This window comes from Peromyscus maniculatus, chromosome 16 (assembly GCF_049852395.1).
Source record: "Peromyscus maniculatus bairdii isolate BWxNUB_F1_BW_parent chromosome 16, HU_Pman_BW_mat_3.1, whole genome shotgun sequence".
In the NCBI taxonomy this organism is placed as follows: domain Eukaryota; kingdom Metazoa; phylum Chordata; class Mammalia; order Rodentia; family Cricetidae; genus Peromyscus; species Peromyscus maniculatus.
The window spans coordinates 58,099,862-58,111,896 of NC_134867.1; the positions used below are offsets into that span (position 1 = coordinate 58,099,862).

Consider the following 12,035-nt stretch of genomic DNA (forward strand, 5'->3'; position numbering starts at 1 on the left):
ATGAGCACTTGATCACCAGAGTTTCTCTTACGTGTGAACCCGGCATGGTGCGCCTGACCAACACCTCCGTTCCCGGGTGTACCCGTTACAAACACCTATGTCTACTCGGGACTATCAACAAAAAGCATGGCTTTTTCTTTCTTAATGAAACGTGTGTTTGGAATTGTGTTTTAGGACTAACCTCTAAGGGCAGTGTGTGCAGGGCTGTGGCCACTGGGGTTCCCGAGGGGACAAGTGTCCTGAACTGTCCTCCTTCCCTCCATCAGCCACAGCCACTGTCAGGCTCACACCGTTTACAGGCAAGCTAAAGGTTGTTTAGGTTTTGTGTGTGACCTGCATTTGTAACTTCCTCCTTTCCCGTCCACTCCCTGCAGGCGCGGGTTATGTATGATTTTGCTGCTGAACCTGGAAACAATGAGCTGACAGTTAATGAAGGGGAAATCATCACCATTACAAACCCGGTAAGAGCTCAGTGTGTTTGCGGCTCTATGGATGTGCGTTCAGTCTGACGCCGCCTCCCTCCTTAGAAGTCCCTCAGCGCACACCAGTGTTGTAGCTGGTGGTGCTCTAGGCACACAGCAGGAGACGTTCAGTCCCTAAAGGTGGCTGAGGACATGACTGAGTTCACTGTCCTTCTTCTGTGCTGTTTGTTCTAGCAGTTGTAACCCCTCACGCCCCGTGTCGTGGATCTGGCATCGGTTCCGGCGCTTTGTCCTCACATCGCAATGCTGTGTGTCTTTAGTAGACTGCAGAAGCAATGGGCTGACGCTCCTAAACCGCTTAGTTGATTGAGTGCTCTCACTGTCCTAAGCCTGGTCCTGCAATTGGATGACCAGGAAGCAGCGTGGGCTAGCTCCCAGCAGGGTGACGGCATCCCTGGGTGGCACACAGTTCCACATCTTCACAAACCAGCGTTGAACTTGTGTGTGCCCACACTGGCATTCATCTTCACATATGCATCCCCCATAAGCGTCTGTTGTTCAGACTCTTCTGATGGAGAGTTGGCATGTTTCCTTTCATAGGATACAATCTTTATAGTCCATTGAGTTTCTCTTGAAATCTTTGTTGCCAAGATGCTCAGAAGCGAATTTAATACCGTTTTTAAATCACCATAGGTCAAGATCCATTACATCACTATGGTTAGTTCTTTTTGCTTGTTTTTGTTCTTTTGTTTTTCAAGGCAGGGTTTCTCTGTGTAACCCTGGCTGTCCTGGAACTCACTCTGTAGACCAGGCTGGCCTCGAACTCACAGAGATCTGCCTGCCTCTGTCTCCCAAGTGCTGGATTAATGGCATACACCATCATTGCCAGTGGTATGTTTAATTCATTTTATGTGCAACTTTATTGTAGTCATCCTTAAAGCAAGTAATAGTATTGTGAGATGAAGCCCATTTGAAATAGAGTTCTGAGAAAAGTTATCTCCAGATTCATATTTTATTCAGAAGGAAGAAGAGCAGGGGGCAGAATTAATCTTGTAGTTATAAAATGAGCAAAACTTCAACACCACTGCTCCCTTTACAGCCTCCCCAGGTACCACTGAGAGCACAGACTCCTCGCCCCTTGCCTGGGTCCCCTGGACATGTCCTCCCCAGTGTCTACTACAGCCCTGGGTTCCACACCAGCTGGGTCCCCTGGACCTCCTCCTGACTTCTCGTTGTTTTCGGTGCTGCTGGGTCTGTGCAGTCATTCTGATAAGACTCCCCATGTGGTTGCTAGGAACCGCACTCAGGTCCTCCGTAAGAGTAGTGCATGCTCCTAACCACTGAGCCATCTCTCCACCCCAGTAATACATTTCTAACAAATAGAAATAGATTTGGTTTTCAGATAGAATGTAAATGCCATTCCAGCCATTTAATAAAATTAATAACATTATCAAATATTTCAGCCTCATTGCTGACTTAAAATTTTTCTTTTAACCTGAAAACATATCCAAGAATGGGAAGATGGGTCTGGTGGTAGAATACTAGCCATGGGACCTGGGTTCAATCTCAGACCCCACGTGAAAAGCCCCTTGGTGGCCAGCCTGGGGTGGGTGGAGCAGGTGGGTCCTCCAGCCTGTGTGACTGGCCAGCCTGCCCGATTTGGTGAGCTCCAGGCCAGAGGGATGGCTCAGTGAGTAAGATTGCCACGAGCCCATTGACCCGAGTTGACCCCAGCGCCCACGTGGTGGAAGAGAGAACCTACTCCTGAAAGTTGTCCTTTAATCTCTACACAGCCATGGTGTGTGTGCACATGCACACACGTACACACAGTAAGTACACACATACATACGTGTCATATGTATATATGACATATATATACACACACACACACACACACACACACACACACATACTAAGAGGGTAGACAGTGCCCAAGGAATAACATCCGAGGTTGACCTCTGGTCTCCACATGTATATGCACACACATGCACAAAGGAAATAAGTATGTAATCACTTCTTGGCCCTCTGTTTGCCTTGTTAGGTTACACTATTTTCTGTAATAAACAAGATTTAAGAGTGTAAAATTTTGAACAGTATTAGCTCTATAGTCATAAAAAGCTTCTTGCTATTTTTCATGTAAAATTATGTATTTATAACAATTCTCAATGCAAAATTTCTACAGGAAATCCTAACTATAACTTTGTCTTTATCTTTCCTGTTAGAATGTTGGTGGTGGATGGCTGGAAGGACGAAACAACAAAGGAGAACAAGGGCTTGTTCCCACAGACTATGTGGAGGTGAGAACGTAGGAGAACAAGGGCTTGTTCCCACAGACTGTGTGGAGGTGAGAACGTAGGAGAACAAGGGCTTGTTCCCACAGACTATGTGGAGGTGAGAATGTAGGAGAACAAGGGCTTGTTCCCACAGACTATGTGGAGGTGAGAACGTAGGAGAACAGGGCTTGTTCCCACAGACTATGTGGAGGTGAGAACGTAGGAGAACAAGGGCTTGTTCCCACAGACTATGTGGAGGTGAGAACGTAGGAGAACAAGGGCTTGTTCCCACAGACTGTGGAGGTGAGAACGTAGGAGAACAAGGGCTTGTTCCCACAGACTATGTGGAGGTGAGAACGTAGGAGAATAAGGGCTTGTTCCCACAGACTATGTGGAGGTGAGAACGTAGGAGAACAAGGGCTTGTTCCCACAGACTGTGAAGGTGAGAACGTAGGAGAACAAGGGCTTGTTCCCACAGACTGTGTGGAGGTGAGAACGTAGGAGAACAAGGGCTTGTTCCCACAGACTGTGGAGGTGAGAACGTAGGAGAATAAGGGCTTGTTCCCACAGACTGTGGAGGTGAGAACGTAGGAGAACAGGGTTTGTTCCCACAGACTGTGGAGGTGAGAACGTAGGAGAACAAGGGCTTGTTCCCACAGACTGTGGAGGTGAGAACGTAGGAGAACAGGGTTTGTTCCCACAGACTGTGTGGAGGTGAGAATGTAGGAGAACAAGGGCTTGTTGCCACAGACTGTGGAGGTGAGAACGTAGGAGAATAAGGGCTTGTTCCCACAGACTGTGGAGGTGAGAACGTAGGAGAACAAGGGCTTGTTCCCACAGACTGTGGAGGTGAGAACGTAGGAGAACAAGGGCTTGTTCCCACAGACTGTGGAGGTGAGAACGTAGGAGAACAAGGGCTTGTTCCCACAGACTGTGGAGGTGAGAACGTAGGAGAACAAGGGCTTGTTCTCACAGACTGTGGAGGTGAGAACGTAGGAGAACCAAGGGCTTGTTCTCACAGACTGTGGAGGTGAGAACGTGCTGTCATTGATTAACTAAAGCTGATCTTTGTTCGGCATCTTTTTATCAATTGTTGAGTTAAAAGGCTGTTGGGAAGACAACAACCATTTTAAAAGTAAAATTTCATTGGAAATGCAGTAAGTACTAATTAAATAAAACATGGGAAGTAAAGCCGGGCTGTGTTGGCGCACGCCTTTAATCCCAGCACTCGGGAGGCAGAGGCAGGCGGATCTCTGTGAGTTTGAGGCCAGCCTAGTCTACAAAGTGAGTTCCAGGAAAGGCACAAAGCTACACAGAGAAACCCTGTCTAGAAAAACCAAAAAAAAAAAAAAAGGAAAGTATACTGAAGTAGAAATAAGGGAAGGGATTACCTATGGGCCTAAGCTACAAAGATGTTTAGATTAACTTCCTTCCAAGAATAGTAACTTTTAATTTTTCTGAATAAAAATCCCCATTTTTCATGCCTGGTGCCCAGAGCTCTGTGGTAAATTAAGTGACAAATTTTAAATGGATTCTTTAAAAGGGTCGGCTTCACACTTCCTTCAGCTGTTTCCATAGACAAAAGAATGTCTTCCCAGGGTCACTGCTACAGTAAAGGACAGAATCCCAGTATCCTGCAGGTGAATGGCAGCCAAGCCGTCCTCTGAGTCAGCTGCTGGCACCCCCTGCTGGCTGCCTGTAGGTCTCCAGACTGAGCACCTGCCAGTCATCTTGAGTGACAGACTGAGGTTACCTGATGACCTGTGAGTGAAACAGGAGCTAGACCAAGAGTTGAGATTCTTCGGTTCACCTAGTGTAGAAGAGGGCTGCCTGCAGGATGCTTCCCTGGGACCTGACAGCAGAGAGGAAGAGTCTGTCTGAAAAGTGACAAGTGGGGAGCCTTCAACTCTCCGGGAAATCAGTAGCTTTTGTTCCCCCTTCAGAAATGTGTGTTCACACACACATGCCATAGCTCTGTCCATACAGCCAGCAGTTCCTAGGCCCCTGACTGAGTTCAGTTTGAAAGTCTGAGTTTCAGATCCTGTTCTGGCTGTGTGCACTGCACATCTACGCTCCTCAAATGGACAAGACAGAGAAATCTGAGGATTTAGGTTGATAGTGGTGTCCATTTTGTTTATAGAATTGTGCTTGCTTCTAAAGAGGAGTAGTTTCAGCTTCTTTATCTTTGAAGACTGTACCAGAAGTGGACATATCCAGTGGACAGGCTAAAATTAGTCAGAACATGGTTGAACAGCAGGACCATCCATCTATAGGATATGATGAATGTCCATGAACTAAGATAGGCCATGCTCTGTACTATAAACCATGTAATGTGTCTAAAAGAAGAGGGCCGGGAATACAACTTAGTGCCACACTATCAGCCCTGGGTGTGATCCCCGGCACAACTGCCCGACAGAGACAGAAAATGTGTGTGTGTTGGGGGCGGGGGGGCATCAGTCAATCACAGAGTCCCTCTTAGACTACAGTAAACTTTCACTCCAAATAAATAGCAGAAGGATTGCTGGGGAACACCAAAGTATCTGAAAATTAAACAATCTGAGTTATACATAAACCAAGGAAGACATTCTGAGAAAAAACCATTGTTTAAAGCAAACGTACGTGGAAGTACAGCTCACCGCAGTGTGGGGTGCAGCAGGAACAGTTCTTGGAGGGATCTCTGCAGACTCAAGGGTCAGGGCCTCGCCGTGATAGATTGCACTTGTCAACGCCCGGAGCCGAAATGAGGTCCATGAGAGGAACGGCTTCTTTCTACCACTCAGATTTTACCCAGTGATGGAAAAGATCAGTTTTCTTGTGGAAATTCCGTGGCGGACCAAGCCTTCCTCGATTCCCTCTCAGCAAGCACTGCTCAAGCCAACTCCTCTTCTGCCAACAGCAACAACCAGGTACGTCGTCTCTCCTCCTGCGGCCTCGCCTGCCTTCCCTGAGAGCAAAGCCTGAGGGGAAGCTTGTGGTTCAGCACTGCTGTCCTTGCTCCCGAAAGCAGGGTCAAAGTAGCTGGGAGGGGGTGTGGTGGGAGGGGGTGCAGTGTGTCGCCTGAGGGGGGTGTGTGGCGTGAGGGGCTTGCAGGTGTGAAGGTGTGTGGCTTGCATGCAGGTGTGAAGGTGTGTGGCGTGAGGGGCGTGCAGGTGTGAGGGTGTGTGGCGTGCATGCATGTGTGAAGGTGTGTGGCTTGCATGCAGGTGTGAGGGTGTGTGGCATGAGGGGCGTGCAGGTGTGAGGGTGTGTGGCGTGCATGCAGGTGTAAGGGTGTGTGGCGTGAGGGGCTGTGGCATTCCTGTTGGGTATTAACACAGACCTCACTCACCTGAAATGCCTGCTAAAGACTGCAATACTAATAATAAAATGAAAGGTAAGGTGTTAAGGTTTGCTTTTGAGAGTATCAGGATATGAATACAGGAACCCTCCCCCCCAGGCAAATACTCCCCAAAATGAGGGCCTATAAGGAAGGGAGGGGACATACTGAGGAGGCCTGCCTGGCTGGACCAGGACTTTGTTACCCTCCTGTCAGAGCAAGAGGCCCTCATTGCCCATAGAAGCAGCTGAGGTCAAGTTCGGCACAGCCAGGCACTCGGCACTTACACTCTTTGTTACTGGTACTAGCTGCAAGTGCACTCAGTGTGAGCTTGTGTTTTAAAGAATGTACACATTTTAAACATGGCATGGTGGCCCATCCCAGCACTTGTGAGGCAGGGGCAGGCGGATCTCTGTGAGTTCCCAGCCAGCCTGGGCTACATAGCAAGTTCTAGGCCAGCCAGGGCTACATAGCTAGACTCTGTCTCAAAAACAAAACAAAACAAAACAAAACAAAACAAAACAAAAATAAGAGAGTTAGAAAGTACATATTCGATGTTTTGTATTTCTGTTAGTGGTTCCTGGAGTCACCAGAGACTCACTGCAGAACTGAGATCAAGCTCTGTGAATAACAAACTAGGGAAAGGGATGGGCTCTTTGGTGGTTTGAGTTGAAATGGTTAGGTTTTCACATGAGAGGACTTCGTATCCTCTGGCCCCTTTGAGAGAAACAGTTAACCCCCCTCAATTATCCCAGTCAGAATGCTCCCCCCCCCCCCCCGTGGGGCAGTGATAACGTGTTACTTGCCTCCTAGTTTACTTTCTAGTCCAGTGGGCACACAGTTACTGAATGTTTAATCAGTGAGAAACGTCTGATACTGTCTTAGTCATGCGGATGAGCGGAAGAGAAAAACCACCTTCTCTAAACAGCCCCCCGTTAGGAACAACAAATGCTAACTTTCCATTCAGTTTGGTTGGGTACCCCAGGGAAAGTCCTGGGCTGGAAGTTTCCAGTTACCCGGTCCAGTGTTCTCCCTCCATGGCTCCTAGCAGGAACCTGTATATGAGGGTGCAGCTGTCCGGTCAGCCCGGCAGGCCAGGCCGAGCTGCAGCAGGACACACAGTGTACAAGCCGAGCCCTGGAAGCTCTCCACGGGTGTAACGAGTGGAGCCTTGAATACACAGGGACGCTCCTTGAGGACGGTAACATAAACTGTGGTTAGCCTGTGGTGAGGTGGCTCCCGGGTGCACTAGCCAACTAGTTATCTGCCGACTGTGTTGAGCTTTGAGTGTTTTCTGGAAGGGAACAGTAGGCCGTGGGAGCTGGAGCCCACTCGTGGGTGTCTTACACTTGAGTGTTTCCTTTGTAAACTAGTTTGCTAGTTTGGTTGAAATGCAAGCAGAAAGCTGCCTTAATGAAACTAAGTCTCAATGGTAGTCCACTCACAGGGTCTGACCCAGCTCAGACAGATAGGGAAAGTCACGGTGGCCATGGCCCATCTTCCTGTGTCTGTGTGTGAGCCAGGCGGTATCTAAACACCTAGAACTCGGAGATGAGTTGGGCTCAGCGTGTTCTCCCAGCAGGCACCTGCCCTGCCCGGACTGCACATTTAGGTAGCAGATGCAGGTGCTTGCTCTAGGTTCCCCAAGGATGTCTATGGGAAGCAAGATGCAACCAAATAGAAACACTGTAAAAGGAGAACGTATGTATCACTGTGTAACCAGCAGTTGCCATGAGAGACATCCCATGCCCGGTCACAACTGTGTGTTACACTGTAGTCCTTGAGTGACCTAGGAACTTAAGGACTGAATTAGCTCAGATGAGACGTTCTGTGTGAGCCTGCATCGTAGATGATATGCCGTTTCATGTTACACCACATCAAAATACACAGTATCTGGTCAGTCCAGTGTTGAGGCCAGATGATGCCTAGGTTATCCGGATGACAGTCTTCCTCCATTGTATTGTGTTTTCTCCTTCTGTCCAGAAAATAATCTGCTTGGAATGAAGCTGATGCTCCTCACTGTTCTTCTAAGAGCCTGTGCCAGTTGTTAACATTGCCTGGATCACTCCAGGTTTTCTTCTGCACATGCAGGCCTGCCTTTCTTCCGTCCACTTCCCATCACTAGCTGGAGCTAGCTGGCTCGCCCGATCCAGCCTTTAAGAGTTCAGGATAAATACAGAAGTCCTTCTCTTTAATTGCTAATTTTCAAACTACATTGTTTTATAGCTGCTCAGACAGGAGCTAATGAGTTTTCCTCTCTCTTCTTTTGCATAGCATTGCGGGCCTGAGGATTCATATTGGCTCAGTGCATTTAGACCTCCGGAGCTCTGCTGTTTTCTCTGTGTGTGGTTGTCTGCTGTTGAGAGCCCCCTCGGGCTGTTCCTCTACACCAGTTAGACCTGACTGCTGCCTTCCTCCGCCTGGGTCAGCTCCAGTGGCCGATGTTTTCTCTTTGAGATAGGCCCCATTCCCCTGCTTTCTCACTCCTGGTAGTCTCCAGGACCGAGGATTGTGCACCCTCATTAATATTTTAAACCTTAATGATATCTGTAAGTTATTTTAAAATCCCCATTTCTTTTTGGTTTTAAGCTTTTCTAAGTGTGAGCAGAGGAATATTTCCCCTGGAGGTGTCTTTGTCCTGCTACTGAAGTGAACCCTTGTAGTGCACCGTGTGCTGTGAGGCTTCCTGCGGTGGCTGGAGGAGCTATCCTGTGTAAGGATTCTGCTCTGGCTTTCCTCTCATGCTCCTTCTCTGGCTTGCAGAGGTTCCTTACGATGAATTTATTAGGTGTCAACTTTAGACCTAGGGCTCCTCTGTAGACCCACAGCTTCCTGGGTGCAGCTCGTTCATGCCCTCACTGCATCCCTCTTCCCAGACCACTGGGCTCTGTGGGGTCCTGGCAGGGAATGGGGCATTCATAGGTCTCATGGTGTTTCCTGTGACCAGGATGACCGTCCTTCAGTACCTGGTGATTTGAAAACAGCTTCCTAAATGTTATCATTTGTAGCATGAGTGAGAATGTGAACTGGGTCCTGTTGGTCCTTCTTGATTACCTTTTCTGTGCCTTGACTTCCAGAATGTACTGTTATTGGCATCTATGAAATGAGAGTGATGTCACTCATTTCACAAGAGTTGAAGCAAACACCTTAGAGACCTTACTGGTGTTCACTCCATGCCGAGCACTGGTGGACCTGGGACTTGGACTCCAAAGTTGTCAGGAAGTGAGTCAGTGACCACAGTCCAGCAAGCGCCCACCAGAGGACATGCACTTCCACCTCTCAGTTCCCAGATGGACAGCCTCCTCTGTCCCTCACTTACGGCTCTGAGTCTGAGTTGAGGTAACAGGGTGGCTTTGGTCATCCTGGCTGGACTCTCACACGATGCTTTTGAAAGGAAAGGGTTAGAATCCTACCATTTTGAAATCTCAGCTGTGTTTCCTGAGTCTGCCTCACCGGTTCTGTGACATGCATGGCTGTGACATGCATGGCTGTGACATGCATGGCATTTGCCCTGCTCCTGTGCAGCCCAAGCTGTTTGTGGGGGCTTCAGTGGTGCTGTATGTGGCACCAAGAACAGGCTGGGGGAGATACAACACACTGCCACAGCGCTGGGCTTCTGTGTGGCCTGTTTGTGTGTAGGTGGCATGTAGGCTGTTTGGGTTTTGTTGTGAGGTTTCTGGTTTTGTTAAAAAGCTGTGCTGTATGTTGCCCCCAGCTCACTGAGTACCTTTTTATTTTAAGGTGAATATTTTGACTCAGATTGGTTGTGTTGAAAGTCTCAGCCAATCGCCTCCTTCTTCTCCTTCTCCTTCTCCTTCCATAAATAAGGTAAATTTGAGATGTAAATAACTACATGAAGAAATGATCATCTAACAACCCTGACAGGTGTTCTTTTCCTGTGCGGTAATTTGAGGAAGCTCTTCTGGGGCTTGGTCGGCCAGATGTGACTGAAAGTCAGGACCTACAGGACCTAGAGGCTGCAGCCGAGACTTTTCCTGCAGCACCACAACTCATGGAGGTCTAGGGAAGGGTTTGAGTCTGAGTGACAGGAGACCCTGGTACCAGAAAGGGGCAGAAAAGAAAAGGCTGAAAAGGTTGCTCAGTGGAAATGACTGAGGAGGGAAAGGGGAGAACAAGCTAGAGAAGAGGACCCTCAGCTCAGAAACAGAGTGGAGTAGTGTGTGGTCACTAGGGAAGAGGACCCTCAGCTCAGAAACAGAGTGGTTAGTGTGTGGTCACTAGGGAAGAGGACCCTCATCTCAGAAACAGAGTGGTTAGTGTGTGGTCACTAGAGAAGAGGACCCTCAGCTCAGAAACAGAGTGGGTAGTTAGTGTGTGGTCACTAGGGAAGAGGACCCTCAGCTCAGAAACAGAGTGGTTAGTGTGTGGTCACTAGGGAAGAGGACCCTCAGCTCAGAAACAGAGTGGTTAGTGTGTGGTCACTAGGGAAGAGGACCCTCAGCTCAGAAACAGAGTGGTCAGTGTGTGGTCACTAGGGAAGAGGACCCTCAGCTCAGAAACAGAATGGTTAGTGTGTGGTCACTAGGGAAGAGGACCCTCAGCTCAGAAACAGAGTGGGGTAGTTAGTGTGTGGTCACTAGGGAAGAGGACCCTCAGCTCAGAAACAGAGTGGGGTAGTTAGTGTGTGGTCACTAGGGAAGAGGACCCTCAGCTCAGAAACAGAGTGGTTAGTTTATGGCTGAGCCTTTCAAGACAAAGGGGTTGTTGGGTTGAGAGTGAAGGAATTACTGGCCAAAGGTCCTTTAAAACAGATCATTATATCCCAGCTTGTTACATTGGGATCAGATTGTGAAAACACCAAGCTCTTAGCATTGAGGGTTTCTAGAATGTTTCTCCCACAGCCCTGGAGCTGGATGTTACTGCTGACTTCACTTCTGCCTTCTGAAGGAAGCAGATCTTTGGCTAGTAGAAAATATTCTAATTGCCTAGTTTCATCTCTTCATTTTAAAATGTCTCCAGTAATGTGGCCTGGCATTTAAACTATTTGAAAATGTACCCGTGGCCTTCCCCTTTTAGCATAGAGGAGGAGGTGTACTCCTTAGTGAACTGCTGGCTTCCCTTTTTCTCTGTAATTTATTTGGGGGCAGTGGCTCGCTCTGTAACCCAGGCAGCTTCTAGAAGTTGCTGTGCAGCAGGCTTTCTGCCTCCTCAAGTGTAGTTTCTTTACGTTCAGGTGAACCCCCACATATAACTCTAGAGAGCCCCCCTTTGTCAGTACTCTGTGCATTTATCAATTCATACTTAACACCCCCCGAGGAAGTTAGTGCTGCAAACCCCGTTTTAAGGTGTGGGAGCTAAGGAGGGCGAATTGCTCATGTGCGGTAGCTAGTAAGTAGGAACACTGGGGTTCAAGCCTAGGTAAATGTCAGAGCCCGGGTTCTTGATCCCTGCACCCATGTGAGGGTTCCTTGGCCCCGTGCTTACGTAACAGTTGGAATCCACCCGGCTGGCCGGCATCCCGGCCTTTTCACACGGTCTGTGAAGTTGAGCCCTGGAGCCCATGTGTGGGTCGGTGATGGGCTGCCCATGAGTGACCACCCGTAAGACTCTGATGGAGCCCAACATTCCTGTTGGTGACACCATCCCTGGCCTAATGCATTGCTCCCACGTGTGTGGTTGTGCTCGCACACCGTGTAAAGTGTGCCCTCGGTCATGCACACTCAGCACAGGGACGGACAGACGGACGGACGGATGGCTGTCTGCCGGTCTACTGTTCACTACACTTCAGCCCATTGTCTCAGTCTTTCCCTTGAACCAGAAGCTAGCCGGGCAGCAGCGTCTGACGTGCCCGGTGTGCTGGACCTCGCCACTGAGTCGTTCTCTCTCCTGACTGAGTCTCGTGTTGGTTTGCTCACTGTGGCCCGAGGAGCAGTAAGCCATAGCATGCATGCGTCCTGGGAAGCCTTGGTGGATACTAGCTTGTCTGCCTGGGTTTGTACGCAGGCTGTGCCAGAGCGCAGTCACCTGGATGGATTTCTCAGAAAGTAGCTTATTAAACACATC

General features: G+C 48.9%; 1 protein-coding gene across 1 annotated transcript in view; it reads left to right on the forward strand.

Annotated features, from left to right (window-relative positions):
• Positions 1-12,035, forward strand: part of Snx9 (sorting nexin 9) — an 84,489-nt gene that overhangs the window by 38,176 nt on the left and 34,278 nt on the right. Inside the window, exons 2-4 of the mRNA XM_076552853.1 lie at positions 375-461; positions 2,645-2,719; positions 5,476-5,601. Of these exons, the coding sequence (XP_076408968.1) occupies positions 375-461; positions 2,645-2,719; positions 5,476-5,601 (288 nt within the window). The remainder of the gene's footprint in view (positions 1-374; positions 462-2,644; positions 2,720-5,475; positions 5,602-12,035) is intronic.